Source organism: Uranotaenia lowii, chromosome 2 (genome assembly GCF_029784155.1).
Source record: "Uranotaenia lowii strain MFRU-FL chromosome 2, ASM2978415v1, whole genome shotgun sequence".
Taxonomy (NCBI): domain Eukaryota; kingdom Metazoa; phylum Arthropoda; class Insecta; order Diptera; family Culicidae; genus Uranotaenia; species Uranotaenia lowii.
In genome coordinates, this window is record NC_073692.1 from 248,428,558 (window position 1) to 248,455,581 (window position 27,024).

Sequence of the window (27,024 nt, forward strand, 5' to 3'; positions counted from 1 at the left end):
AAACAGACCTAGATTATTTGGTTACTGCTTTGTTTCATGAATCTACGCCTCACCGTTTAGTGCAAAATGCATCGATCATGAATGATAAATGAAAAAAAAAATCACCTTGGCCAGGAATCGAACTCGAGTCGAGTCTGACACCTTACCAATAAGCCAAATCGTCAAGCTGTAGCTCTATTTTTCAGTTGACGTCATCGAGTCAAATTCGCTGCTAGATTCCCCGGCAGAAAACGTTCATCTTGCCCCGAAAAATGGTGCTTATAATTATGCCCCTACAGTGACTGGTTTTCAGCTTTCGGCAAAAAATTTTAAAATGCATTTTTGAACATGTTTATCTACTTTTTCAAGTTTCATCCAATTAGGCAATAGACTATTTGAGTGTCTGAACACGAAACAATGATGTAATTCACATATTATAGCTGTTCTCTATGGTTAAATAAGCGTTTTCCTTAAGGTGGCCATTATGCCCTTATCTCCCCTATGAACTTAAACATCCTATGCACCTCTTCAACGTTTATTTTTCAAGCAAATATTGCTTTGTCATTCTTTCAAAGTAAATGTATATATTATCTATATATTATCTATATATTAACCACTCACATGTTCACTTAATCAATCCATGCGAAGTTTTGTTGACCATTCTTGTTTGGTAAATTACTATGCTGAGCTCCAGATATAACAAACATTTGATTATTTGCCGCTGTGTGCGTGTACTTTCCTTCATTTCCGAGCTGAGCCTCTTGATTCGTTTTCTTTTTTATGTTGCGCAGTTTGAATGAACTTCCATTGCCAATTTCAAGTTGGTGACCATCCTGCTGTAAAACTCCGACCTTATTCTGAGGAGACATTTTATCCATGAACATTCGCCATTCAGCCAACTTTTGACTAGCAGCACGAATTTCATCCACACACTGATCATGGCCGGGATTTCGTCTATTTGGTGACGTCCCTTTCGGTTCATCTGAGTCAACATTTGGCGGAACCAGGGCCGATAGGACTTTGAAGATTTCAATCTGCCGGATAAGGAAAAAAATATTTAATATCTTCATTACAATTATGTACATCCATCGGATGTAACGACGGAAAAATACTTCTGATGAAATTCTTTACAATATCTTGCTATGGAATCGATTTTTTCGTTTGGGATTTGCTAACAGTAAAAAACGAAATATGAATGTGAATGATTGTATAATTCGAGGTTAAGTTTAAAATTTCGAGGCACTCCAATATTTTACGATAATTGTTTGCCCTAGTGAAAACTAATTGAGCAGTACAGATAAATACAGCAATAACACATGTATCCAAAATTAGAAATTTAAAATAAAGAAAAGTTTCACGCTCGACAATACTGTTTCATACCGATCACAAACATGAGTACAAGTATCGTATAAAGATGTGAAGTATTTTAACAGTGAGTGCAGTTTATTTAGGTTAAAGTTTATGGAAAATGTTCCAATCTACTAAACCTACGGTCATGGGAACGAATCTTGATCATGGCATGCATAGAACTTTTTCTGTGGGTTGATGGTTTTTGCATTTGTAGGATGCCAGCCATTATATTTTCGAAAAAAATAAGCTCAGTGCTATAAAAAGATTTCTTTGAAAGAACATAATATTTCAATGAGATTGTGTTCCTTCTATTTTACAGTGTTGTCAGAAAAGTTTTAAAATATTTGTTCCATTGAAAACGAATGGTCATTTACAGTGCTTTAAAAGTTCTAATCCGAGTAATTCTATTTAAAATTATTTGAACTCCTCACCTGTGGATGACTTATGTTATGTTCCATCAAATCGGCTCCAAAACGTTCTTCATCCGGATCCATTCTAATTGGAACTATTTTATTAATTATCCAAAGCAAAGCGATGGTGGAGCAAATAGCCCAACAAATCAAACACAATACTGAAATACCCTGCACACCAAGCAAGTACCAGCCGCCACCCTTAAATAGACCAGACCGGCCATTTGTGTTTCCCAGGGGAATAGGATTATCTGCAAATAACCCAACGGCAAGAACACCTACGGAATGTATAAAGAAGGTTAGACTGCTTTCAAGTAATAACAATTTTCACTTTTCTCACCCCAAATTCCTGCAACACCGTGCACAGCACTTGCACCTACTGGATCATCGACGCCTATTTTATCAAACAACGGTAAGGTCAGAAGGCAGAGTGCAGCGCCAATCGCCCCAATGATGATTGCCTCCCAAGCATGATATAAGAAACAACCAGCTGTGACCGACACCAATGATGCTAAAATTCCGTTTATCAAGTATACAATGTCCACACGCCCTTTATTGCGAGACATTGAATATCTGAAACAAAAATTAAATGAAAGATCAATTTCAAAATCTTATCAATCCTTTAAAGCATGACTTAAAATTTTTCTTAGATTTAGCTCATCGATAATAACTAAATGAAAAATCTAAACACAGAAAAATTGTAAAGCAGACACTGCTTAAACCTATTCTTAAGGAATACACATGTATCAAACTTGTCTACGTTACGGTTGACGAAATAAAAAAATAAATAATATTGGTAAAATTGCAGTTCTCTGAATCAACCGTAAACTTTCATGTTATCTCAAAAGTACTCACATAATACTGAAACAGCCTCCACCAAAAGACCCCATCATTGTCATAACTGCTGCTCTAGCTGCGTATATCCACTTCGCTCCACTTACACCGTATGTACTTCCTGAATTGAATGCCAGCCAGCCCCACCACAGCACGAAAAGGCCAATACATGCATTTATAGGATTTCCCAGAGGTAGCGGGTCTGTTCCCTTGACATAACGTCCCAAACGTGGTCCCAGCATAGCCGCCGAGGCAAAGGCAGACGATCCTCCAATCAAATGCACTGGTCCACTGCCGGCAATGTCCACTACTCCAAGGTTGTTCAAAAATCCGTGCTCACCCCACACCCAGCCGGCTGGAATGCAGTAAACGATAGTATTGAAGAACGAAAACAAACAGTAGGCTTTGAAGTTGCATCTGGAAATAACAAAACAAAATATATTTTAAAATTTATTATAAGCTCAAGCTTTTTCTTCCAGGGCTTTTGCAGAACGCATTTTTGTACTAAGCCGTTGGGCAAACAAAAGTGACAGCTACATACAATTAGTGTAGAGCCACAAGAGTGTTTTTCGTTAAAAAAAATTATCGAACATTTTTAAAAGATTTTTAATATTTTTTCGAAAAAACCAATTGATTTGATCCATTAACTTATTTGTACATTTATTTTCAGCGTTCGAAGTACGCCGAAAAAACAAGAAAGTTTTGTCGGAGGTATAATCCATACCAGTGAAAACAGACCAAATATTCGAAAAGTTCGTTGCCAAAAAATGTTACATACTTCGAAGTAGTGTAATAGGTACTTGGTAGATCGAGAATGCTTATACACAACAGAAGGTTTCAGAGCATTTAAAAGTTAAAATGCTTATAGAAATTTTGAAGTGGGAGGGATCCAAAAATCTGAAATATTCACTTATATGTTAAGGGTGCTTAATCGCTTAGCGCACGGCACCCTCCCAAATAAACGCACTAAAAATTCCCAAACGCGCTAAAAATTCCCAAAAATTGAACCTTAAATCTGCTTCTTATTGGTTCTACTGGCATGATCCAAACTGCGTACTGTGATTGCATGACAGGATTGGATGAAGCTTGTTCTCACATAGGCTTAGTGCTATTTGCCCTGGAACGCTGGTCTCGTGAAGAAGTAAACGAAAACTCAATGTCATGCGTACACGGATGAAAAAGTCTACTGATTGTTATAAAAATTCTTATGGTTGCCTCTTCCATGCCAATGATTTTCAAATCAACGTACCGTTTTACTTGATCAACATCGATATCTACGAACAAATCAGCGTTTCTGTAAAGTTGTTTTGGCTATCGAGGATTTCTCATCTGCTCATCGCTAATATGGCTAACATATGGCGGATTTGGCTATTTTATTCAGGTCAACTTAAAGATTTTAAAATTTAGTTTTAGAATGTCACAAAAATAGAAGATGGTGGAAGTTATTTTTTGGCGAACACACATCAGAAAGCGAAAATGTAAGTAAAATTTGTTATGTACGTTTAATGCAAATATCGAAAGAATTTCAAACAGATCCAAGCATGCTGTAATGCCTGTTTTGTCAATTTTTTTAATGCAGTTTTTCTGGGCAGAACTTTGGATGAACTTCGTTAAAACAAATGATTTGCAATATGTACACTAGCTCTGTGGTTCGACATATTTTGACTCTGACTGTTTCTCACAGCACAAACTGGTACTGGGAGAAATTCAGAGCCGGAAGAGTAACGGCATCAATTTTAAAAAGCAGCTACAAGGACCCCCATTGAAAATCCTTCAATTTCCCTCATAAGGAGAATTTGCTATCCGGATGATTACAAGTTTTCAACGAGTGCGACCAGATATGGAAGTGAACACGAGAAAAGAGCACTGAAATCATACTCGTCAGAAAGCGTGGTCGAACATTTAAATTTCCGTTACTGCAGAAACCGGCTTGTATTTGGACGGGAAAAAACATTTTTGGAGCTTCACCGGATGCAATCACGGAATGTGGCGCAGTTCAAATAAAATGCCCGTACTGCCTACGAGATGCAAGTTCGCTAAAACAAATTTTCCAAAAAAAACCAAGCCCCATAAAACGCACGGAGTATGGATACATAATGGACATTAATCACACTTATTATTATCGGGTTCACTGAAAATAAATGTACACTCGGAGTATTCGAGCGACGAGTGTTAAGAACCATCTTTGGCGGCGTACAGGAGAACGGAATGTGGAGGCGAAGGATGAACCACGAGCTCGCGCGACTCTACGGCGAACCCAGTATCCAGAAGGTGGTGAAAGCTGGCCGGATACGCTGTGCGGGACATGTTGCGAGAATGCCGGACGACTGTCCTGCAAAACAGGTGTTCGCTACGAATCCGGTAGGAACAAGACGAGCAGGCGCGCAACGAGCGAGGTGGTTAGACCAAGTGGAGCGTGATCTGGCGAACGTGGGGTGCCCGAGAAATTGGAGAACGGTTGCCATGGACCGAGTGAATTTTAGGAATTATGTTCGTCAAGTTATGTCGTAAGATGGAATACTATGTAAATAAAATAAATAATTATCGGGTTCATTTGCAAATGCATACACTTGATGTACTTCATTGTGATTTTGTTGTTTGGACGGATGAGGACCTGCTAAATTTAAGAGTATACAGGAACGATGAGCGAACTGTGGAATGCCAGGTGTTACTTTAAAATGATTATTATGCAGGAGCTCTTAGAACAATATTACACGAACGAACACAAATGGAACGTATACATTTTTTCCATGATAAATTTTGTGTTTCGTTTTTTTTAAATCAAGCATGTTAATTAGGGAAGAATGGAAGTACGTCGTCCCCTTTTCTTATTTTCATCATATCTTTTTGGGAAAATCTAGCAGCTCGTTGTTTTTCGCATTTTCCGACAGCGTGTAATTTCAAGTTTATATGCTCCAACAGCTAGAACGATACATGAAATTGTAGATGAACTAGAGGCATTTTCGTGAGACTAAAAAAACTGATATTTTATAAGTTACAGAGACTTGATCCTTTTCTAAAGGAGACTTGATCCTTAATTCAGGGTGCCCTGACCCTAGGCAAAAATCTAGTAAAATCTGAAGATAAAAGGTCCGTTGACTATTTTTTGCCATATTAGTTCTCATTTCACAGTTTGTAAGTATCAGACAAAGAGAATTCTTAAAGTTTGTGTACTATCCTACTTTCATTGCATACTTAAAGGCGCAATTTTCTAGTTTTTAGATAAATACCGTATTTTTAGTCCTTTTTATCAGATAAGATTAGTTATTGGACAGATATTATTTCATGATAACCGTTGATCACGAACCGTTCAAAAGAAAAATATATCTATTTGAACTCGAGGGATCAATTTTACCTATAACATTTTAGAAAACTTCTTCATAAAAACATTGAAAGTTTACTATTGCTTTGAAAATATGGCATTATGAAGTTCATATTATACTCTATCGATAGGCATATTAGAATAAATATGTTCAGTATAATTTTTTCATGTAAGAAACATTTCAAAGTGATGAAAAGAGATCTTCAAATTACATTTTGGTAAAGTTTTCAAACATAGTTCAATAACTCGAAAAATATATATTTTTTTTAAATTTATTGAGATAACAGCATTGTTGTTTTGCTCTATTTGGCACATTTTTCTAGAATATTTGATATTAATAAGATATTCCTGTTTCGTAATATATCGAAGGAATCAAGTATCCCCACACAGTTAGAAAAATCCATGTAGCATTACATGTAAGTACATGGGTAGAAGGGAATCGGCCTTTTACATGTGATGATACTGCATACTTCATGTAAAATCCCAATAGCATTCATGTGCTTGGTTTATTGTAAGTTTACATTTTTTAACCCCAATTCAAAATTCCTATTGGATTACAATTTTCGAAATAAGTTCGGAAACACAAGTTTGACCAGGTATTCATACTTTATTAGCAGATTTTATGTTTGATATTTATACCTGTTCATAAGTGTTTGAAGTTCCCCCGGGAATCGGATTGCAGACTGTAGAATACAACAAATTACTCCTTACTAAGACCTTAGCTGCATTTGCCGCTGCTTGTGGCTCTTATGGTTTCTGAAAAAAAAGATCAATCGATGTGAAAAGATTAGTGACGATTGGTTACAACTATTCGACAACGTCGTTTTACAAACAATTGGATAGATTTTAGATCAGAACTTACCTTGCTAGAATATTCTGCGAGCAGCAAACGGAATTCAATTCCTACGGGAATTGGAGCAAAACAACAAGTGTGTTGACAGCTTGGAGCGCATGCAGTTTCATGTAAATGTCCTTTAGAACATGCATTCCCATTGAGTTTCTGTGTGTTTTGCTCGCATTTTCATGTAAATTTCTTTGCGACTGCAAAGATGCTATAGTCTTTTTCCATATTTTTGTCAGAAATGATGGGGAAACGTAAATTCACTTGTAAAGTAGGATTACATTTTTTTTCTGTGCAGGGATCAAGTATCTTCATTCTCCCCTACAAATGTTCTTACGTTTATTAATCTCTCGGAGCTACTGAAGGACAAAGGTTTACAAGACGACTCATTTAATACAGTCAATTATAACGGAGACTTTATTGCCAAAACAATGCCTAAAGCACTCTGGCCATTCCCGATAATGATCGTTAGTAATGTGGCGTTAGTATTTTTCGCGTATACAACTGATATTTTCACATTAGAACTGCAAATTTTCCGGGAAAAATGAAGATAACGAAAAAACACATTTACGGCCGGTATTGGGTAACCAAAATCTTGTTTAGCAACTCTTTTCATGAAATTTGATATACTTCGCCGGTGGAAACTTTTACACTTCATCCCAGCCTACACTTTAGTACAATTTTAGACAATTTTCCGATGTTAAATTTAGGATTTTATGAAATTTTCGCGGACGACAAGAAAAACGCGTGCGGTTGGCAAAAGTCACGGCCTGCTCTGAAGAAACTGAATCAGGCAAATACAACTCTAAAAATTTAAACAAAAACTGAAAAACTGTGGGAGTGAGTCCAGTAAAATATTTGCACTTCTCATCGTTTGCACCGAATTCTTCAAACTGTTGCATAAGAATGAATGGTTCTTAAGTTTAATTATACAAATTTCACAGCGTAGCTTCTCCACTTGGTGTTCTAATTCTGACACTCGGTCGGGTGGATCAGGGATAGTCAAACCTGTCATTTGGACTTGGGATGGCTCTTTATTCTTGTTGTGCCTCGAAATACGAACAAATCTTTCCTTTGTTGAGAACGTAACCGTATTTCCGTAGCCCAATTTTAGGTTCGGTACCCAGTACCCAGTCCGGATTCAATTCATTCAAAGATCTGCAATGCGACCTTATAAAGAGGAATACTATAAATGTTACCGAAAATATGTGAAAATGACAGTTTTAGACGTAAACATTGTAGCCAAAATCTGCCGAAATATGTTTCTTTTTTGAGACTCGACGAAATTTATTCATCGGTATCGGTCTGAGTCAAGGAATTTTTAGAGCAGCACAATACAAGAGGCGATTAGTGCATCTAGGTTCCAAATTTAAATGCTTTAAGGCAGGGGTTTTCAGTTCATTTGCTCGGCGGAGCACTTTTTAAAACCAAAAATTTTGGCGGAGCACCTGCATTTTTGAACGAATGAAAAACTTTAGTTTGGAACTTCATAGTTTCGTTAAAACAAGATGAGTCTCCCAAGTAACATTTTAAACTCTTCTTGGTTTTATACAAAAATCGCAAGGTTTTTTAATTGCATTGAGAATGCGTTGATGGCTGTGAAGCGTATTTTGGGAAGAGCACAATATAAATTCCCTTCAGGATAGCTACAGAACCCTAACACAACCCTCTCCCAAAACTCAACGCGAATTCCGATCGATTTTTATAATTCATTTTAATTTCGGTTTGAAAAGCAGCTACACAACCTTTACAAAACCTTTTCATAAAACCACTTGAAAACGTCAAGACTGCATTGGAAAAGCCTATAATATTCCAGAAAAAAAACTTTGACGAATAAAAAGCCTATGTAGGGATAGCAGCGTTGTCATAATAAATTCTGTATTTTCATTCAAAAAAATTCTTTTAGTTTTCGTACCTTTTATTGATTATGTCTTTAAATAGTCATCCGATTTGACTCGACCATACTTCAAATCAAGCTTTAGGAAAACGATGAAAATCTGTACCAGATTACAAAAATTTGTTACCTACACGTACAGAATCTATACCCGAAATCAGCTCAAAAATCTGTAGTTTTCTCTGTGATAATCTATATAAACCGGATTGAATAAACACTTTATATGTTACTTTTAATAAGAGCTTTTATTAGAGAACCTCGGCACTTTTACTCTGCTTGCTTTACTCTAGCCCCACGGTTGTGTCGTACACGTATTAACGATGGGTGCTTCTTCGTAGCCCAGTGGTGATGTTAAATTATGGACTACCACATCTTCCTTTTTCTATAATTTTTTTTTAAACTCTTACAGTACAAAATCCTTCAGCTTCTCTGGAACCCGCCGAACACGTCGCTCCTTCGCTGGAGAAACATCTTTTCGTTGATCTTCCAAGTCAAAACCTTTGAAACCCATTTTGTCCTCCTCATCTGAATCCGATGCCACCATCGCTTGAGATGTCACATCCTGGTCTTGAATATCCCCCGATGTTTCCATTGAATCATTAATCTTCTTCACGTGAGCAACGTTGCGGTCGAAAACTTTTCCGTTGTCTTGGTTCTCGATTGTTAGCCTTGCTCCAGAACGATTGACAACCTTGAACTTTGTTGGATGGAATGTTGTAGTAAGCTTATTGCCCGGGATCAGGTTTCGCATCAGAACAGTATCGCCCGTCTCAATCGATGATTCCACGGCTTTCCTCCTGGCGTCTTCCTGTTCTTTTTGTTTTGTTTTTAATACTTTGTCTCGATCAGCGTATTCCGTGTTGAGCGGCGCGGTTTCTACATCTTCCAGTGAAGGTATCTTGGATCTGATAGTTCTGCCATAGCATAATTCAGTTGGAGTCTTGCCCGTTAAGGTATGTGGTGTTGTGTAGTACATAACAAGGTAGTCTTGCAAATCTTGTCTCCAATCACGATTCAACGCATGGCTTATCTGTAAGCGCTTTAGAAGAGATCGGTTTTGCCGCTCCACTAAACCGTTTTCCTGTGGCCAATACGGTGTCGAGTGGTTCAATGAAATTCCTTTGGTGTCGCAGTACCGTTCCAGTTCTTTTCCAACGAATTGCCGCGCATTGTCAAGTGTTATCGTTCGAGGGTATCCAAGTCGAGTAAAAATTCGGTCCAGCCGCGTAACCGTATCTCTGGCTGTTATTTTGAACATAATTTCCACCTCCTTGTATCGACTGAAATAGTCGACGATGACTAGAAGATTTTCCCCAGATGGAAGTGGACCCATGAAATCTATGGCCACGTCAACCCATGGCTTTTCCGGCATCATTCTACGCGACATTGGAGCTGGTTTACTCGGTAACCCGACTAGTTGACAACCTTCACAATTCTTGACATATGCCGTGACGTCTGTATCAATCCGAGGCCACCACACTCTATCTCGTAACCTGCGCTTCATTAGGGATTCTCCAGGATGTCCTTCGTGTGATAGATCAAGCATTCTCCTTCTCAGTTGTGCTGGTATAACTAGTTTACTCCCACGAACTAAAAGATCCCCAACAAGTCCTAGTTCGTTCCGAAACGGTTCAAATGCTTTGACCTCCGGTCGGGTCCACGATCCAGTCCGTAAAGCTTCGACTACTAGTTGTAATTGTTGATCTGCTTCTACCACGCGTTCTACTTCTCCAACATCCACTGCTACTGATTCCGTGACCGCCAAAATGAGAAACTTGTTATCCTTTTCGAATTCCACCGCGTTTTCATCTTCTACTAGGCGTGAGAACGAGTCTGCTACGTTGCTTGAACCCTTTCTGTATTTAACTTCAAACGTAAACGATTGTAGGCGTAAAACCCATCGTTCTATTCTCGCACACGGTCTGGAATATGGCGAGAAGATAATCTCTAGCGGTTTGTGATCGGTTTCCAATTCGAACTTCCGGCCAATCAAGTAGACCGACAATCGTTCTACCGCCCAAACAATTGCCAAAGCTTCACGCTCCGTTTGGCAGTATCGTTTCTCCGTTGCAGTGAGGCTTTTGCTGGCGTAGCAGATAACACGAGGATCATTATCATTGATGCCTTCAAACTGCACCAGGACCGCGCCTAAGGCCACTGGGGACGCATCCGTGATAACCCTGGTTCGCAAAGAATTGTCGAAGAAATGCAAAATTCGAATGTCGCAGATCATCTTCTTTAATCTTTCAAACGATTGTTGATGACGGTCGTGCCAAACAAACTGTTTGGCAGATTGTGTTAACTCACGTAACGGAGCAGTGGCTGTTGCTAAGTCCGGTAAGAAACGACCGATGTATGTCACCAGTCCGAGAAAACTGCGAACCTCCTCAGCAGTTTTCGGCGCTCGAAATTTCTGCAGGGCTTCTATCTTGCTGGCAGTTGGGCGTATGCCTTCCTCAGATATCACATGTCCCAAGAATTCAATCTCCGTCGTCTTGAATACGCATTTCTTGTGATTCAACAACACTTCTTTCTCCTTGAGTGTTGCTAGAACCTGATGCAATGCTTGGTCATGGTCTTCTTCCGTCCTTCCGAAAATCACGATGTCATCGATATAGTTGATTGTGTTCTCACAACCGGCCAGGATCTGCTCTAACGTCTTCTGAAACATTTCAGGCGCACAGCTCACGCCAAACATCAGCCGCTTGAAACGATACAGACCCTTATGTGTGATGAACGTTGTTATGTCTCGGCAATCTTCTTCGAGTTCCACTTGGTAGTAAGATTCCTTAATATCAAGTCTGCTGAAAAATTTTGCAGCCTTGAGTCGAGGCAGGAAATCTTCTATAGTCGGCATCATGTGGCGTTCTCGTCGTATGGCCTGATTTGCGCGTCTCATGTCTACACATAGACGAAGATCCCCGTTATCTTTTACGATTGTTACTAGGGGTGACACCCATTCGCTAACTCCGGTTACCGGTTCAATGATATCCGTAGCGAGGAGTGTTGACAATTTGTCTTCAATGCGTGTAAGAAGGGCAATAGGTGGACGTCTAACGTGTTGTACCACAGGAGTTATTGTTCTATCGATTGGAATTCTGAGTTTTAGATCTTTAATTTTCGGAAAAGGTCTCTTCTCGTCTACAATTCGGTTCACCCTTGCCTGCATGCTAGGTAAACCAATAGACAACACTCCAAGCTTTGTAGCAGTCAATCGTCCTAGTAATGGTTGTGATCCTCCTTGAACCACATAAAAACAATCCTTTCTTTCAACTCGTTTTCCAGCATCTTCAACGGAAACAACTGCCTCAAACATTCCATCTACTGTCAATGGCTCTGAATTGCGTCCATATGCACGAAATGTTTGATCTGTTTTCTTGCGAAACTTTTCAACTTTGACTCCGTGAGTTTGCATGTAAGCCCAAGTTCTGTCATCAAGAATATTCTTGGCACTTCCCGAATCGATCAACATTTGAATCATAACTCCTCCCACTTTCACCCATAGAAATTCATCACCATTCCCAATGCTAAAAATGAAATTAGGTGTTTGTGGTTCCTGCTCTTCGTTTTCCCGAACACGCATAACACCATAAGGTTTCGATTTCTTTGTTCGCCATTCTGGTTTGCTGTCTGCGTTTCTTTTCTGAGGATATGATGTGCGCTGGATCGTACGGCATCTCTTATGGAAATGGCCTACCCTCTTACATTTCCTACATTTCTCATCTCTTGCGGGACACTGAGGGTCATTCCCATAATGGCTCTTTTGGCCGCATCGGTAGCACTCACCGTTTGGGCCTTTCGATGAGCCCTGGATCTTGCACACATTTGAACCGTTGTCTGTCCAATAACTAGAGGTTGAACTATCTGTACTAGATGAAGCAGTGTTCATCTGCTGCGATTGATACTTAACAGCTTCGTACGAACTGACCATTCGAGTTAGTTCATCCAGTGTTAAGGAGTCTTTCTGTAAAAGTTTCTCTTTGAGTTCAGGCGGTGAAAACAAAATCATCTTGTCGACGACAGCAATGTTCCTACTCTCTTCTTTGGTACTTCCGAAGTCGCATTTCTGAGCTGTCTCGAGTGAACGCCATAAAAATTTTTCCAAAGATTCTTTTTCCATTGGTTTCAAATTCCAATAAGAATTTCTTTCGAAAGCAGCATGTTGCTTGGGAGAAAAATATTCATCGAGTTTCTCTATAGCGATCTTGTATGGGTCAATTTCGTTTTCCTCATCTTCTTCGACATCAGCTCCTGGCAACGAAGAAAATATTTCTTGAACATCAGGGCCGGCTCGAGCTAGGAAAATATTCTTTAGACGAGTTTTGTCCTTTTCTCCATTAGCCGCAGCTATGTATCCGAAATTCCGTTTATACTTTTGCCACTCATCTCGGATGATGTTGTTTGGTATCGACCTAAATTTGAATTGCGGTAGGTCCCATTTGTCCATTTTTCCTGGACCTAACAAAATCAAAAAGTTTTGTTTATTTTTTTTTTTTTATAATTTCTTTTTTTTTTTTTTTTTTTAACAATATTTACCTTCAGACACACCGTGTCAGCTTTTCAGATCCGAAATTGAATATCCACAGCCTTTCTACTCGGCTTTCGCTTTTGGCTTCGGGCCCCGATGCGGTCTTCCTCGACCTGGCGGCAGCCTGTCTAGTTCCGGTCTTCCTTGACCTAACGGCTTTCGCCTAGTTCCGGTCTTCCTTGACCTACCGGCTTCCTGCCTAGTTCCGGTCTTCCTTGACCTAACGGCTTCCTGCCTAGTTCCGGTCTTCCTTGACCTAACGGCTTCCTGCCTAGTTCCGGTCTTTCTTGACCTAACGGCTTCCTGCCTATTTCCGGTCTTAATCTGACCTATGTCGTGCTATGCACCAACACCAGTGTTCGAATCTAATCAAGATTCGCTAAAATAAACGTAACAAAACAAATGGAATTAGATTCCAATTGGATTTTTTTCTCGAGTCTTAACGACTCCATTTTGTTTGTTCGAAAAACGTTTCAGATTTCGATTTATAAAAACTGTAATTTCATCATTTTTATGATGATTTTTTTCGTAAATCTTACCTTTAATACTCTCCAATGTTTATCCGTCGTCGCCAGATGTGATAATCTATATAAACCGGATTGAATAAACACTTTATATGTTACTTTTAATAAGAGCTTTTATTAGAGAACCTCGGCACTTTTACTCTGCTTGCTTTACTCTAGCCCCACGGTTGTGTCGTACACGTATTAACGATGGGTGCTTCTTCGTAGCCCAGTGGTGATGTTAAATTATGGACTACCACATTCTCGATAAATTTGTCATGTGGCAACCATAGTCAGAACCAAGCATGGAAAAAATCGCATCGAAGAACGTTCAATTGGCCATCCGTGGTGAGTTTGTTCGATTCAAACGTCCAAGGAAAAAATTCACACACCAGAATGAACACTAACGATTGCAATGCCGAATGAATGAACTTTTAATAGGTTCGGGTGAATGAACCGATGGCTGAAACATTCGCCACAGTTAACTGGATCGATTTTTATTTTCACCACGACGTTCGTTGGATGAATAGATTCGCAAATGATTGTCGAAACACAATCGCCAAACGATTGCACGATTGCATTCGCGAATGTTTCTGTAACCGGTAAATGGATGCGCCATCAGGTGCTTGTTTTTCGGCTAATTTTGTGCGTGTTAAAGCCCCCGCGCTCGCTGACGGTTTGTTTTCTCATGATGTTAATTCAATTTATGTTGGATTAAGAACATTCAGCATATAGTTAATGAAAAAGTGGACTTTTGGACATTGCGGGAATAACTAAACGGACAAAGGGGGGGTTTGAAAATGTCCACTCTTGTTCATGAAGCGTAGTGGTTCGGTCTATGTCCACTAGAACATTTTTTTGTCAAATTTTAATTTCAAATTTCTAAATCTAAATTCGAAATTCTAATTTCGGAATCATAAATTCTTAGTTCTTAATTCTTAAATCTTATTTCTAAATTCTTAATTCTAAATTCTTAGTTCTAAATTCTAAATTCTTAATTCTTAATTCAAAATTCAAAACTCTAAACTCTAAATTCTAAATTCTGAATTCAAAATTCAAAATTCTACATTCTAAATTCTAAATCCTGAATTCTTAATTCTTAATTGTAAATTCTAAATTCTTAATTCTGAATTCTTTATTTTGAGTTCTTAATTCTTGGTTCTTAATTCTTATTTCTTTTTTTGTAAATTATTTTTTCGGCATATCGGTGAAATGTATATTCTTGGAGAAAGAATATCAGAAATGAAATTTTATGAAGATGGATAGAAAAGTGAGAAGAAAATTTGACAGATGTTGAAAAGAGCGAAAGAGCATTTTTGCGAGGAAAGCTTATTAACGTACACCATACTTTACCCCGCAACATTTCATTATTTAGGAGAAGTAGTACCGGGATAGAGGTGGCACTACCTTAACCTATACAATGAAATCTGGTTGGTCCGAAGTCTACATGTGGTGAACACGTATACCCCGGACGGATATTCTTTCTCCAAGAATATACATTTCACCGATATGCCGAAAAAATAATTTACAAAACTTAATTAACGGTGGTTAACTTATCTTAAATAATTCTTATTTCTGAATTCTTAATGCTTAATTCTTAATTCTGATTTTTGAAAGCTTAAATCTTAAATCCTTATACTAAATTCAAAATTTAATACTAAAAATTCTTTATTCTATGTTCTTATTTCTCCACTATAGGTTCTTCATTCGAAGCTGTCTATTCTAAATTCTTCCTGTATTTAGAATCAAGAATTAAGATTTAAGAATTTTGAATAGAAATTTAGAAATAAAAATGAAAATATTTCTTTAAGAAGTTCAAATTAAAATCTTAAAATAAAAATGTTTAATTTGAATTAGGATTTAGGTACCGTGAAACGGGGTAACTTTGATCACCGGGGTAACTTTGACTATTTATAAATTTTTCCACATTATGATCAATAACTTGGTCTATAGTTTGTATTTTTGAAAACTGTTTTCTACGTTTTAAAGCTCATTAATTGAGTATCAAACAGACAAAATTTGGTTTGTATTTGAAAATGTTTTCTGTTATTAAAAGTGAAATTTCAAAATCTTAAAATATCTATTCTTTCCAAGGCTCGCCAAAAAACAGCTCTCCTGATGATACCAAAAAGTATTTAGAAGCAAATGGGTGGTTGAATGTGAAAGAACAACTTCTATTCTTTGTATATGAATAGTTATAGTGCTATTTTTATAGTCATTTAATAATAAATTTTTGATATTTAAAAAGTAAGGACATTTTCCAAGAGTAAGTCCTTATTAGACAAATGGAAAGGAATCCTATCAAATGACTAAGTTTGAAGAAAAAATGAACATGGAAATAGCGGGAGGGCCTAGGGGAATGTGTGAAGTTAAAATTTCATTTGTACTTTGAAGCTAAAACTATTTATCAATTATTATGATTTTTGCCCCTAGATGTATGCAGTATCATTGTTTTTTCGATTAAAAATGTTTTTAAAAGAAAACGTTAAAAAGCAAGGTAAAACTGATTAATTAGAATTTGTAAACAATTATGAAGGTGTTTTGTATCCTTTACGATCAAGAAAACTCGTTAAAACCGTAAAAATGGAGACTGAGCAATATAACCTCAAAGCATCAATTCCTGAACAGCGAAGAAATCTATTTTTAAATCAAATTTAAAGTAGTCCAATAAATTTCTGCAACTATGTTTTACGTTCATAGGAGTCCAGTAGTGGTTTTAAAAATATGAAACATGCCACAATCCCCTTAGTAGGAAAAATAATCGAAAAATATTGGAAAAAGTGATCAATATTACCCTGGATTTTGAAGACATTAATTTTGGAATTTAATGCTCAAATGAATAAATTAAGAATTGAAAATTTATGATAAGAAATTTAGAATTTAAATTTAGAATTGAAAAGCTACCATTTCGAATTCACAATTTAACATTAAGAATTAAGTCTTGAGAATTTAGTGCCAAAGGTTTGGATTTCAAGAGTTTAGTGCATAAATTTAAGAATTTCTATTTTGGAATTCAGAATTTATAAATAAGGATTTAGAATAACAAAATAAGAATTAAGAATTAAGAATTCAGAATTTACAATTTAGAGTTTAGAAATAAGAATTTAGAATTTAGAATTTAGAATTTAGAATTTAGAATTTAGAATTTAGAATTTAGAATTCAGAATTTAGAATTTAGAATTTAGAATTTAGAATTTAGAATTTAGAATTTAAAATTTAGAATTTAGAATTAAGAATTTAGAATTTAGAATTTAGAATTTAGAATTTAGAATTTAGAATTTAGAATTTAGAATTTAGAATTTAGAATTTAGAATTTAGAATTTTGAATTTAGAATTTAGAATTTAGAATTTAGAATTTAGAATTTAGAGTTTACAATTTAGAATTTAGAATTTAGAATTTAGAATTTAGAATTTAGAATTTAGAATTTAGAATTTAGAATTTAGAATTTAGAATTTAGAATTTAGAATTTAGAATTTAGAATTTAGAATTTAGAATTTAGAATTTAGAATTTAGAATTTAGAATTTAGAATTAAGAATTTAGAATTTAAAATTTAGAATTTTGAATTTTGAATAAAGAATTTCGAATTTTGAATGTAGAATTTAGAATTTAGAGGTTAGAGTTTAGAATTTTGAATTGAGAACTAAGAATTAAAAATTAAAAAATTGGAATTCAGAATTTGGAATTAAGAATTTTGAATTAAGAATTTAGAATTTAGAATAACGAATTTAGAATTTGGAGTTAAGAACTTACAATTAAAATCTTAGAATTAAGAATTTAGAATTTAGAATTAAGAATTTATAATTTGTAATTTAGAATTAAGAATTTAATATTTAGAATTGACAATTTAGTACATACTTAGAATCTAAAAGTTAAGAAATCAGAATTTAAAAATTAAAATTTCCTATTTACAGCGCATAGTTTAGAATGAATAATCTATTGATGTGAATGAAATGTATACCTTTATGAAATTATCGGACGAGTACAACTTCATTACGAATTTTAAAATTTCGCAACATTTTTCGTGCTAAACTCAGGAATGAAGCAAAGATCGAAATATGTCCTTTTCCTTTTTAGGATGTTGAAACTAGCCAAATTTTGAAGTAGCTTTACTCAACATTTTTAAATTTTTGTTTGGCAATATGTATTTGTAAAAAAAGGTTCCAGTAGACAAAATCTAAATCCCTACGCTTCGTGAACAAGAGTGGACATTTTCAAACCCCCCTTTTTCCGTTTAGTTATTCCCGCAATGTCCAAAAGTCCACTTTTTTTATTAACTATATGCTTAATCCAACATAAATTGAATTAACATCATGAGAAAACAAACCGTCAGCGAGCGCGGGGGCTTTAACACGCACAAAATTAGCCGAAAAACAAGCACCTGATGGCGCATCCATTTACCGGTTACAGAAACATTCGCGAATGCAATCGTGCAATCGTTTGGCGATTGTGTTTCGACAATCATTTGCGAATCTATTCATCCAACGAACGTCGTGGTGAAAATAAAAATCGATCCAGTTAACTGAGGCGAATGTTTCGGCCGTCGGTTCATTCACCCAAACCTATTAAAAGTTCATTCATTCGGATTGCCAATCCGACCAATCGGCGATCGTCTGTTCACGCTCGCATCGCCGATGCTACCATCGTGAACGGAGCGGGGATTGAGAATCGTTAGCGTTCATGCTAGTGAACGAATTTTTCCATCCTTGGTCAGAACCAATCCAAGCATCAATAATGGCAGCAAGTTGATTTGTTTTCTCATCCACTGCAGCAATAAAAAGGTAAATATTCATCGTTTGATCGCGTTGCATCGTTCAATTGCGGAATAATAATTGTTGTAAACTTCCATAGGTTCAAATCATGATGGAAAACTGTATCCTACTTAGCCAGGCCTGCCGCTATTATGATGATTCGTTCAATCTAAATCATAACCCAAATATCGTCATTCCTGAATTGCCAACGATCAACCTTGTTAACACCGAAATACATCGAGTCAGGGATTACAAATACCTGGGATTAACACTCGATGAAAATCTAACCTGGAGTGTGCACATCGAGCAGTTAAAAAAAAAGTTAGCACCAGTCTGCGGCGCACTGTGGAAAATGTCCTCCTTCATTCCAACTGCATGGCTCAAGAAACTTTATTTCGCGCTCTTCCACTCGAGACTGCAATACATGGTATCACTGTGGGGAAGCTCAGCTCGGAGTCGTATTAGGGAATTGCAGTGCTTGCAGAACCGTGCGTTAAAGGCTGTATTCAGGAAACCCTTCCTGTACCCTTCAGTATCGCTGTACAATGACCCCGAGGATTCAATCCTACCAATCCGCGGTTTACGGGAGTTCCAGAGTGTAACGTTTATACACAAACTTTTGACGAGCCCAAACACGCATCGCAATACAGTGCTGAACAGAGTGACATCGGCTCGAGCGTCACGGCAGATCAACCACATTCGGTTACCCAGGGTCAACACCGAATTCGGTAAAAGGAAGCTGAGTTACTTTGGCAGCACGATGTACAACAGCCTGCCGGAAACAATGAAACAAGCCTCAACAATCCATAACTTCAAAATACAGTTGACCTCAACCTGCAAACAACATATCAGTCGCTACCTCCGCTGAAATAACAGCCATACTAATACCTCTGTATACCTCTTTTTATTTACCACCTCTCCGCCTAGACCACCGCCGCCTCAACACACCACCGCCTCAACATACCACCGCCTCAACACGCCACCGCCGCAGCATACCGCCATACCACCAAACCTCCACACACCGATACCTTCACTGCAAAATCTACGTCATCGCTTCATCGTCATGTATCCAGCTATACACGAACTATGTAAACTCATCCGAATAACATAGTAACATAACAACGTTACATTCCTTTAAAAGAGCAATCACTTGCTCGCTAGGAATGCTATATCATGAATTCACTACTGATGCCTACAAATAAATCTAAATCTAAAATCTAATCCGGATGTACATGATGTGCCGTCGCCGAAAGATAATTCTTCAAGCAACGGAGCAGCAAGAACGGCCAAACGGGTATGACTGTCGGAATTGCCATTACCGAAGAGTTTCCGTAGCATTGGAAAGGAAAGCGGGTAGATCGATCCTCGAAAGCACTGCATAAATGCAATGCCAGACTACACCATAATGTTAAGAAGTGACTAACCGAATAGTGATAGTGACTCAAATAATAGAACTGAGAAAATTAAATATTGTGTACAAAAAAGTGCTCGAAATAATGTGTTGTCAGTTAATGGAATTATTCAGTCAGCTGTTCTGAAAAATGTCGCTTACAGCAGATGAAACGCCATTTTTTTAGTAATATTTATTTAAAATAAAAATCACAAAATGTAGCAATGTTTTTATTAAATGCTTGAAATATCTTTATTTTACCAAATATGTTTTTAAAAATAATGACAAATGAGAGTAAAATGCCATTTGCAAAAACCGAATGACCAAAATTTATGTATTGAGCTCTTTCGTTTAGCAAAATTATAAAGGGGCGCTTTTTATTTGCCCCTATTTTTAAAAATGAATCGATAAATTTCGAAGCGCAACTAACTTTATCATTGATTTCGATTATATCATTTGCCTTTTTTCCAGATAAATCGAATTATTATTTTATGCCTCTTGATTTTGACAGGAAAGAACCATGTTGTTTTATTTGTAGTTGAAATTTATTTTTTTTAATCGATTTTTTTTTATTTTAATAAATACGATTTAAAACCGTTCTCAGAATCGTTTTTTTCATGCATGATTTTCTTATCTGCCACTAGAATTGATTATCTTGAACCAGCTTTCGGCAAAGCCCTTTTTATTCCTTATGGCTGTATAAGATACTTGGAATGTGTTCTTCAGAACCTCCTGTAGGTGGGCCTTTTTACTCCTATAGGTGTTTTATATATGTTTTAATGGGGTCTATATAACAAAACGTTGTTTTATAACAATGTTTTGAAGCACCCTTCAAGCTTCTTAAAAAACTTAAATTGTTACTTGGGTCTTGTAATCGTAGTTAATAAAATCAGTAATAAATGACTATTCTTTGAATAGTCATGTTTTTATCAACAAAATATGTGTCATCAAAAATTAATGATTTCACTAGAACAAATACGCTTTCTTCAATTTTCCAAGTTGTAACATGTTTGGTTCAATTTGCGTAAGTTGAAGTCTGACGTTTGGTTCCGCGTTTAGTCGGGATTGATATTTTGTCTTCGTTGCGAGATATGTGTAAAATCCATCCTCACATAGATAAGTTGTGGAAAACAGCAGGACAAAAAATTTAGCTGTATCGGACAAAATTTGAAATTCATTTTTCAGTTGACACCCATTTTAAGTCTTTGATCTTTTTATGATATTCTTCGGAGAAATATTATTGAAAGCTGTTCAACAAATCCTGCGAAAAAAACATTGTAATTGTAATTATAAATTACTTCATTAGATACGTGGGCCTGTTAGTTCAACTTTACATCAAGGAATACAGAAAAAGTGCTATCATCGAAAAGTGTTGTGATTGTCAAAATATGTCCCTGCAAATGCTCGTTGAATTCTCAAAAATTTTCGGATTATAACATTGAAGTTATTTCTGATTGAATGCTTCTTAAATTTGGAAAGCTTTCCATGTTGCGCTTTTGATTTTTCTGATGAAGGCCAACATTTTTCCGTTTGAATCGAAGATTGTCATTCATTTTATGAAAATTGTCAACCAAATAAGTCAACCTGAAGGGCCACTGATCATTATTCAATTTGACCTCAAATGCAAAATTAGTGTCGATTAAAAACGTTCTTACTTCCGATCTTAATTCTAACGGGCGAAAAAACGTTTTTCCGGTCGAGCCTCAATAAAGTTGATTTTTTTTTACGCTTTCGTCCAAGACTTCTTTCAAAGATCATGATAGTTCTTCATAGCGAATGCATGTTAATGAAGGATGCAATGACTACAACCGCAACCATTGGTCTTTTTTTTATCTTGGCAACGACTCCAGCAATTTTTCCAACCATAGCATTCGCACCGTCCGTACATACACCAATACAATTTTTCCATGGAATATTGTAGTCCGCAACATAATCATCAATTAGCTTGAAAGTTTCAGCCCCCGTTGTGGAAGTTTGCAATGAACAAATTTTCTTCGAAACATTCATAACCTTGATAGCGGAAAAATACCATTAGAATTGCTAGTCCTGCTACATCTGTGGATTGGTCAAGCTGCATGGCGAATTTTGAAGTTCTCAATTGAGAAATTAAAATGCTTTCAATATCTTCACCCATGTCACAAATTTGCCGAGAAACCGTATTGTCAGACATAGGAATCGGATTTACCAATTCCACTGTTTTATCATCAACCATAACACGGACGATTACTTGAATATAAGTTTTGATTAAGTTTTCAGCAATAGTATGCGCTTCTCCAGCTTTTGTAACTCGGTAGCCCACTAAGTACGACGCAAGAACAGCCTTTTCATAGAGTGTTTTGCAGCGATTATTATTTTCTTGGCGTTGGATACATCTTCCAAGATCCAAGCAGGTCTCAAAGCTCTGCGACGTAGTTCCACCTCCCCGTGGTGCAGAGTGGAAACGTGTCTGCAAGTCCGGCGTATTGCAGATGTACGGCCAAGAGAACTACACCAAAACCCACTAGAGGCTGTCGACGGGTCTGCCAAACCCGCGCGGAAGAAGTGGTGCACCCGGGTACTTAGGTACCAGTACTTGGGTGTGTGCGTGACGGTCCAACACGCTTTCGGGGGGTCATGGCCCTGATATGCGGACGTGACCGGAGGGAGAGCGATCGCCAACTCGTTTTGCGCTTCGGTGGGTATAGACCCGATTCGCAAAATGAGTAGATGCGCAAAGTGGTGGCCATGGTGGGCCGATCACTTAGGGACGTGTTTACACGTCAGTGTCCGAGAGGCACTTTTTGCCGGAGGTGTCAGGGTTCGACACGCGTTTCGGGAATTGATGCGCCTGAACCGCAAATGTGACCTTATGAGGGCGTTCTATAGCTCGATCTGCGCTTCGGGTGGTCAAGCGCCCGACTTGAAGATCGGGTAGTTGCGCTGAGTGGTGACTTAAGTCAACACTATTTGTGAGTTCGGAGGAGTCTGAGTCCTACACGTGGCTTAGGGGGCTTACCCCTCCTACCCGCGTGTTTGAACAGAGAAAGTGTCGTCGACAACTCGCTTTGTGTTTCTGGATCTTGGACTGGATTCACAAAGTTAGTAGTTGCGTTGCGTGGGGACATCATTCACACGATGAGATGTCGGGTCCTAACTCGTCAGAGGAGGGGTTGCGCATCGAGTTGTGTTAGAATGAGGTTTTGCTGATGAGGATTCGGAAACGAGTATTGCCTTGGAGCGCACGAGCGCAAATTGACCACCCACTATTGAAGTAAAGTGTGTCAAACAGTTCGAGGTGGGAACAAAGGTCAGTGGCCCCAGGTGGACTTTATGGCGTAGGGGGTACAGTGTTCCTTAGCATTGTATCATGAGTCGTCCAATTGCACCCATGGACCCAGAGTAGCAAACTGGGGGGACGCGATGGCTCGCCGCGCCTTGGAATGCAATCCGTAAAATTGATTTACCACCTGGGTTAACAACTAATAAAAAAAAGCAGGTCTCAAAGTCAATGTCGGAAAGACCAAGTCGATGGAGATCAACACAGGAAATCCCTCCAGTTTCATGGTAGCTGGACAACAAGTTGAGAAAGTGGAGTGCTTCCAGTATCTTGGTAGCCAGGTAACGCCTGATGGTGGTTCCAGGAAAGACATCGAAATACGGATCAGAAAGGCCCGATTTGCGTTTGCGAGTCTCCGAACCATCTGGCGGTCACGCCAGCACATATGGCGTGACGACGCAAAAACTGCAAGTGTTTGTAAAGCGCTGCCTGCGGAATATCAACGGCGCTTGGTGGCCTGGCAACTGGATCTCGAATGAGGAACTACATCGCCGGTGTCATCAAAGGCCGCTAGAAATCGAGATTCGGGAACGTAAGTGGAGATGGATTGGGCACACGCTGCGAAAAGATGAAAACGAGATTTACAGAGAGGCGCTGGACTGGAATCCAGAAGGACATCGAAGAAGAGAGGCTAGGCTTCGCCGCCAGAAACTCGTGGCGGCGAAGCCTAGCCGCTGAAATCCGAACTGTCAACGAGAGTCTTGAGTGGGACTATGTGAAGACGCTGGCTCCGGATCGTCAACAGTGGAGGTCTTTTACCACGGTCCTATGCACCGGAGGATCGGCGCGGGATCATTAAGTAAGTAAGTAAGATACATCTTCCGGCTAAGGTTCTTCGATTTCCTCCAGGTTAGCTCAACGACCATCGATGGAAGTTCTGCATTTGATGCATCACCAGTTGCAGGTGTGTTGTCATCCTGTTCACTAAAGATTGAACGAATAGCAACCAAAAACAAGTCTCATCAACCGAATTTGAAGTTCAAGTTGCCGAGTGTGGAAAGCCCAGTCCTAGTCGCCAGTAAAGACAAAGTAAACAAAATTTATTCGCTTGTACTACATGCCCTGTAATTTTTTTTCTTATGCTTCGATAAAAACTAAACGATAAGAAAAAATTAAAGTTTTTCAAGGTTCGTTTATTTTCGTTGCGTACGTCTCGCGGAGCACTTTTAAAAGTTTCGCGGAGCACCAAGTGCTCCGCGGAGCACGATCTGAAAACCCCTGCTTTAAAGAATAGGTTTTTCCTGTTTTTTTTTTAAATAATATCCACGTGATCACTCAAATTAACAAATTGATGTTCGCAGTGTTGCAATCCATATCTGTTTTTTGGGAATGAATGGATCTATTTGATCACCAAATGGCATTATTTGTTAAGTTTCTAAGCTGATACCTTTCGGAAATTTTTATAAAGTTTGGTCGTATAGAAAAGCAGAAAGTACGGCTTTGTAAAAAAAAAATGACGCGTTGTAACGTCACAACTTCTATTGGTTTTGATCCAAAACTATAGCGTTTTAAATTCTGAACTTCTGACGGTATATATTTTTTAATGTGCTCAATAAACCGTAAAATTTACATACAATTTACCAAAAAACTGCTTTTTAAACGTTGTGACGTCACGCTGGAATGGGTCATATGAATTTTAGAATTTCCATTCAAGCTTGCAGTACTCTTATGCTTAACTGATAACAATAAAGTATTTTCCCAGCATAACACACAACCAGTTGCTTATAAAACAATAAACAACTACCTACATAAAAAGTAACTTTCGTTTTGCGTTAACAGGCTCTTGCTACTTTTACTCACGCTTTTAGCTCAACTCACCCAAATGAAGTAAAAAAAGTGTGTTTCATTTAAATTTCAAATTTCTATCAATATTCAAGGTAAGCTGGTTGGTTGCAGAATTCAAGATTGGATATTGTATTCTGATTGCCCATTGTATTTAAATACTCCTTTGAACTGTCAAACAAAATATATTTACACTAAAATTGTTTTTTTAGACGCATTGTTACCAATGAGGTACACTTTTACTAAGGTGGCGCAAAAGAACGCACACTATTGCACGTCGGAAAGAAAAAAAGAAAATAAACATAAACAAGTCCTGCGTCGCTACGCGTCGTTGTCAGGAAGCTTCATTTATCCTAGGCCAATTGCGTCGCGAAAATGGTCGGTAGTGACGTCACTTCTGTCAGGGTAACTATGTTTACGAAGAAAAAACTTTACTTCTACTTTTGCAACGTTTCTTTCTCATCACCTCTCTTTCCACCACATTGCATTGTTACACCTGTTTGTATTTACCAACCTTTCAGCTACCGCTCCGCCTACTATAGTAGTTGCCGTTGTGCAAAATGTCATCTGGAACAGATATATTGTCATCATTTGTCCCAACAAGGGTTCGGAAACTGAAGGATCCGAAAGAAATTCTCCCAAACCGATGAACGGATTCGGGTAATCGCTGCGTCCCAACATGAAAGCAAATCCAAACAGCCAAAACGATATGCCCCCCAGCACTACATCCATCACATTTTTCACAATCACGTTGATAGAACTTTTGGCACTGACAGTTCCGGATTCGAAAAATACGAATCCTGTCTGTATGTTTAACAATATAAACGCACACAACAACATAAAAGTCCCGTCTTCCCTCCCGAAGTCGTACAGTTTGGGCACTTGAGATGAATTCTTAGTAAAAGAAACATTTTCTGCAAGGTTATCCATGTTATCAAGAGTCCGAATCAGCTGTTCATACTCCGCGACCGTTTTTATTTCTAAATATTTAAAATAACACAGAACTGAACGAAAGTTTAGATGTTACTCCCCCAAGCGCAATCCAACAATTGCCTCGCGTTACTTAAGCAATCTTCGATATAAAGTAATTTTCCCATGATTTGCTTCCGCGGTTGCGATTATAATTTCAAGCAAGTAAATTTATCAAATACAAACAACGCACGTGATTCAACTTTCACAGTTCCATTGAACTTGCGCTGCGCAGCCTAATGAACATTACCCGGCGACTTGTGCCGTGTTGTGTTCTATCTACTATATAAGTGTAGTCTGAACTATTTTTTAGATTAAGCTAAAATCGCGAGTCGTTGCTGCTGTATGATTTAATAAAATCAAATGCAGCGATAAACTAACAAGCTTATCGAAATCGGAATCTACAGTAATTCCCAGCCAAAGCGTCCCGCTAGTTGGTGATTTACGTGACGCGTTTGATGCTTAGCATATGGAACTGATATTTAAATCTCTACTTATTGATCTGTGAAGCGATGTCTAGAAAGAAAAGATTTGGTTGAGATTGAACATTGAAAAATAAAACAACCTAAATTAGTTTCAATATGAAAACAAAACTGAAGACACTAACACTAACAAATTGTTACTGGAAGTACGAAGCATACAAAATTTAAATCAAATCCAGTTCAAATCGTGGAGAGGTATTACTTGAAGCTGAATTTTGTATGAGATTTTTGTATTTTTGCTTGGTAGATTTAGTCAGTTTCCATTAGTTTTCTGTTTTTTAGACTAAATAATTTATCGGCTCAGTTTTATAAATAAAAGCTCATTATTCAGTAATTAAAAACAATGGTTTTCAAGAAGAAAATAAATTATTTTTAATTTTTTATATTTCCATTCATTACATATGACATCAAAATTAAAAATAATTGATGCTGATTTAAAGTAATGGAACAATGGCGAAAAGTAAGAGTAATTTATATTCCAAAACTAAATAAAAAAGATAAATCCTCGCCAAAATCATTCAGACCGATTAGTCTTTCGTCAGTTTTTCTAAAAATTATGGAAAAAATAATGTATGAATTTATAAAATCAGACCATATGGAAAAAAAATCCTCTGAATAAGTATCAGTTAGCTTATCAAACGGGTAAATCTACAGTGACGGCGCTTCATACACTG

At 37.6% G+C, this 27,024-nt stretch overlaps 1 protein-coding gene across 1 annotated transcript; it reads right to left on the bottom strand.

Annotated features, from left to right (window-relative positions):
• Positions 1 to 483: 483 nt before the first annotated feature.
• LOC129747976 (putative ammonium transporter 2) lies at positions 484 to 25,934 on the bottom strand. The gene is made up of 5 exons (XM_055742422.1): positions 25,414 to 25,934; positions 2,595 to 2,990; positions 2,080 to 2,312; positions 1,761 to 2,017; positions 484 to 1,013 (listed from the first exon to the last, which is right to left on the bottom strand). The coding sequence occupies exons 1-5, from the start codon at positions 25,827 to 25,829 to the stop codon at positions 609 to 611; spliced, it is 1,707 nt and encodes a 568-aa protein (XP_055598397.1). The 5' UTR covers positions 25,830 to 25,934; the 3' UTR covers positions 484 to 608.
• Positions 25,935 to 27,024: the final 1,090 nt, after the last annotated feature.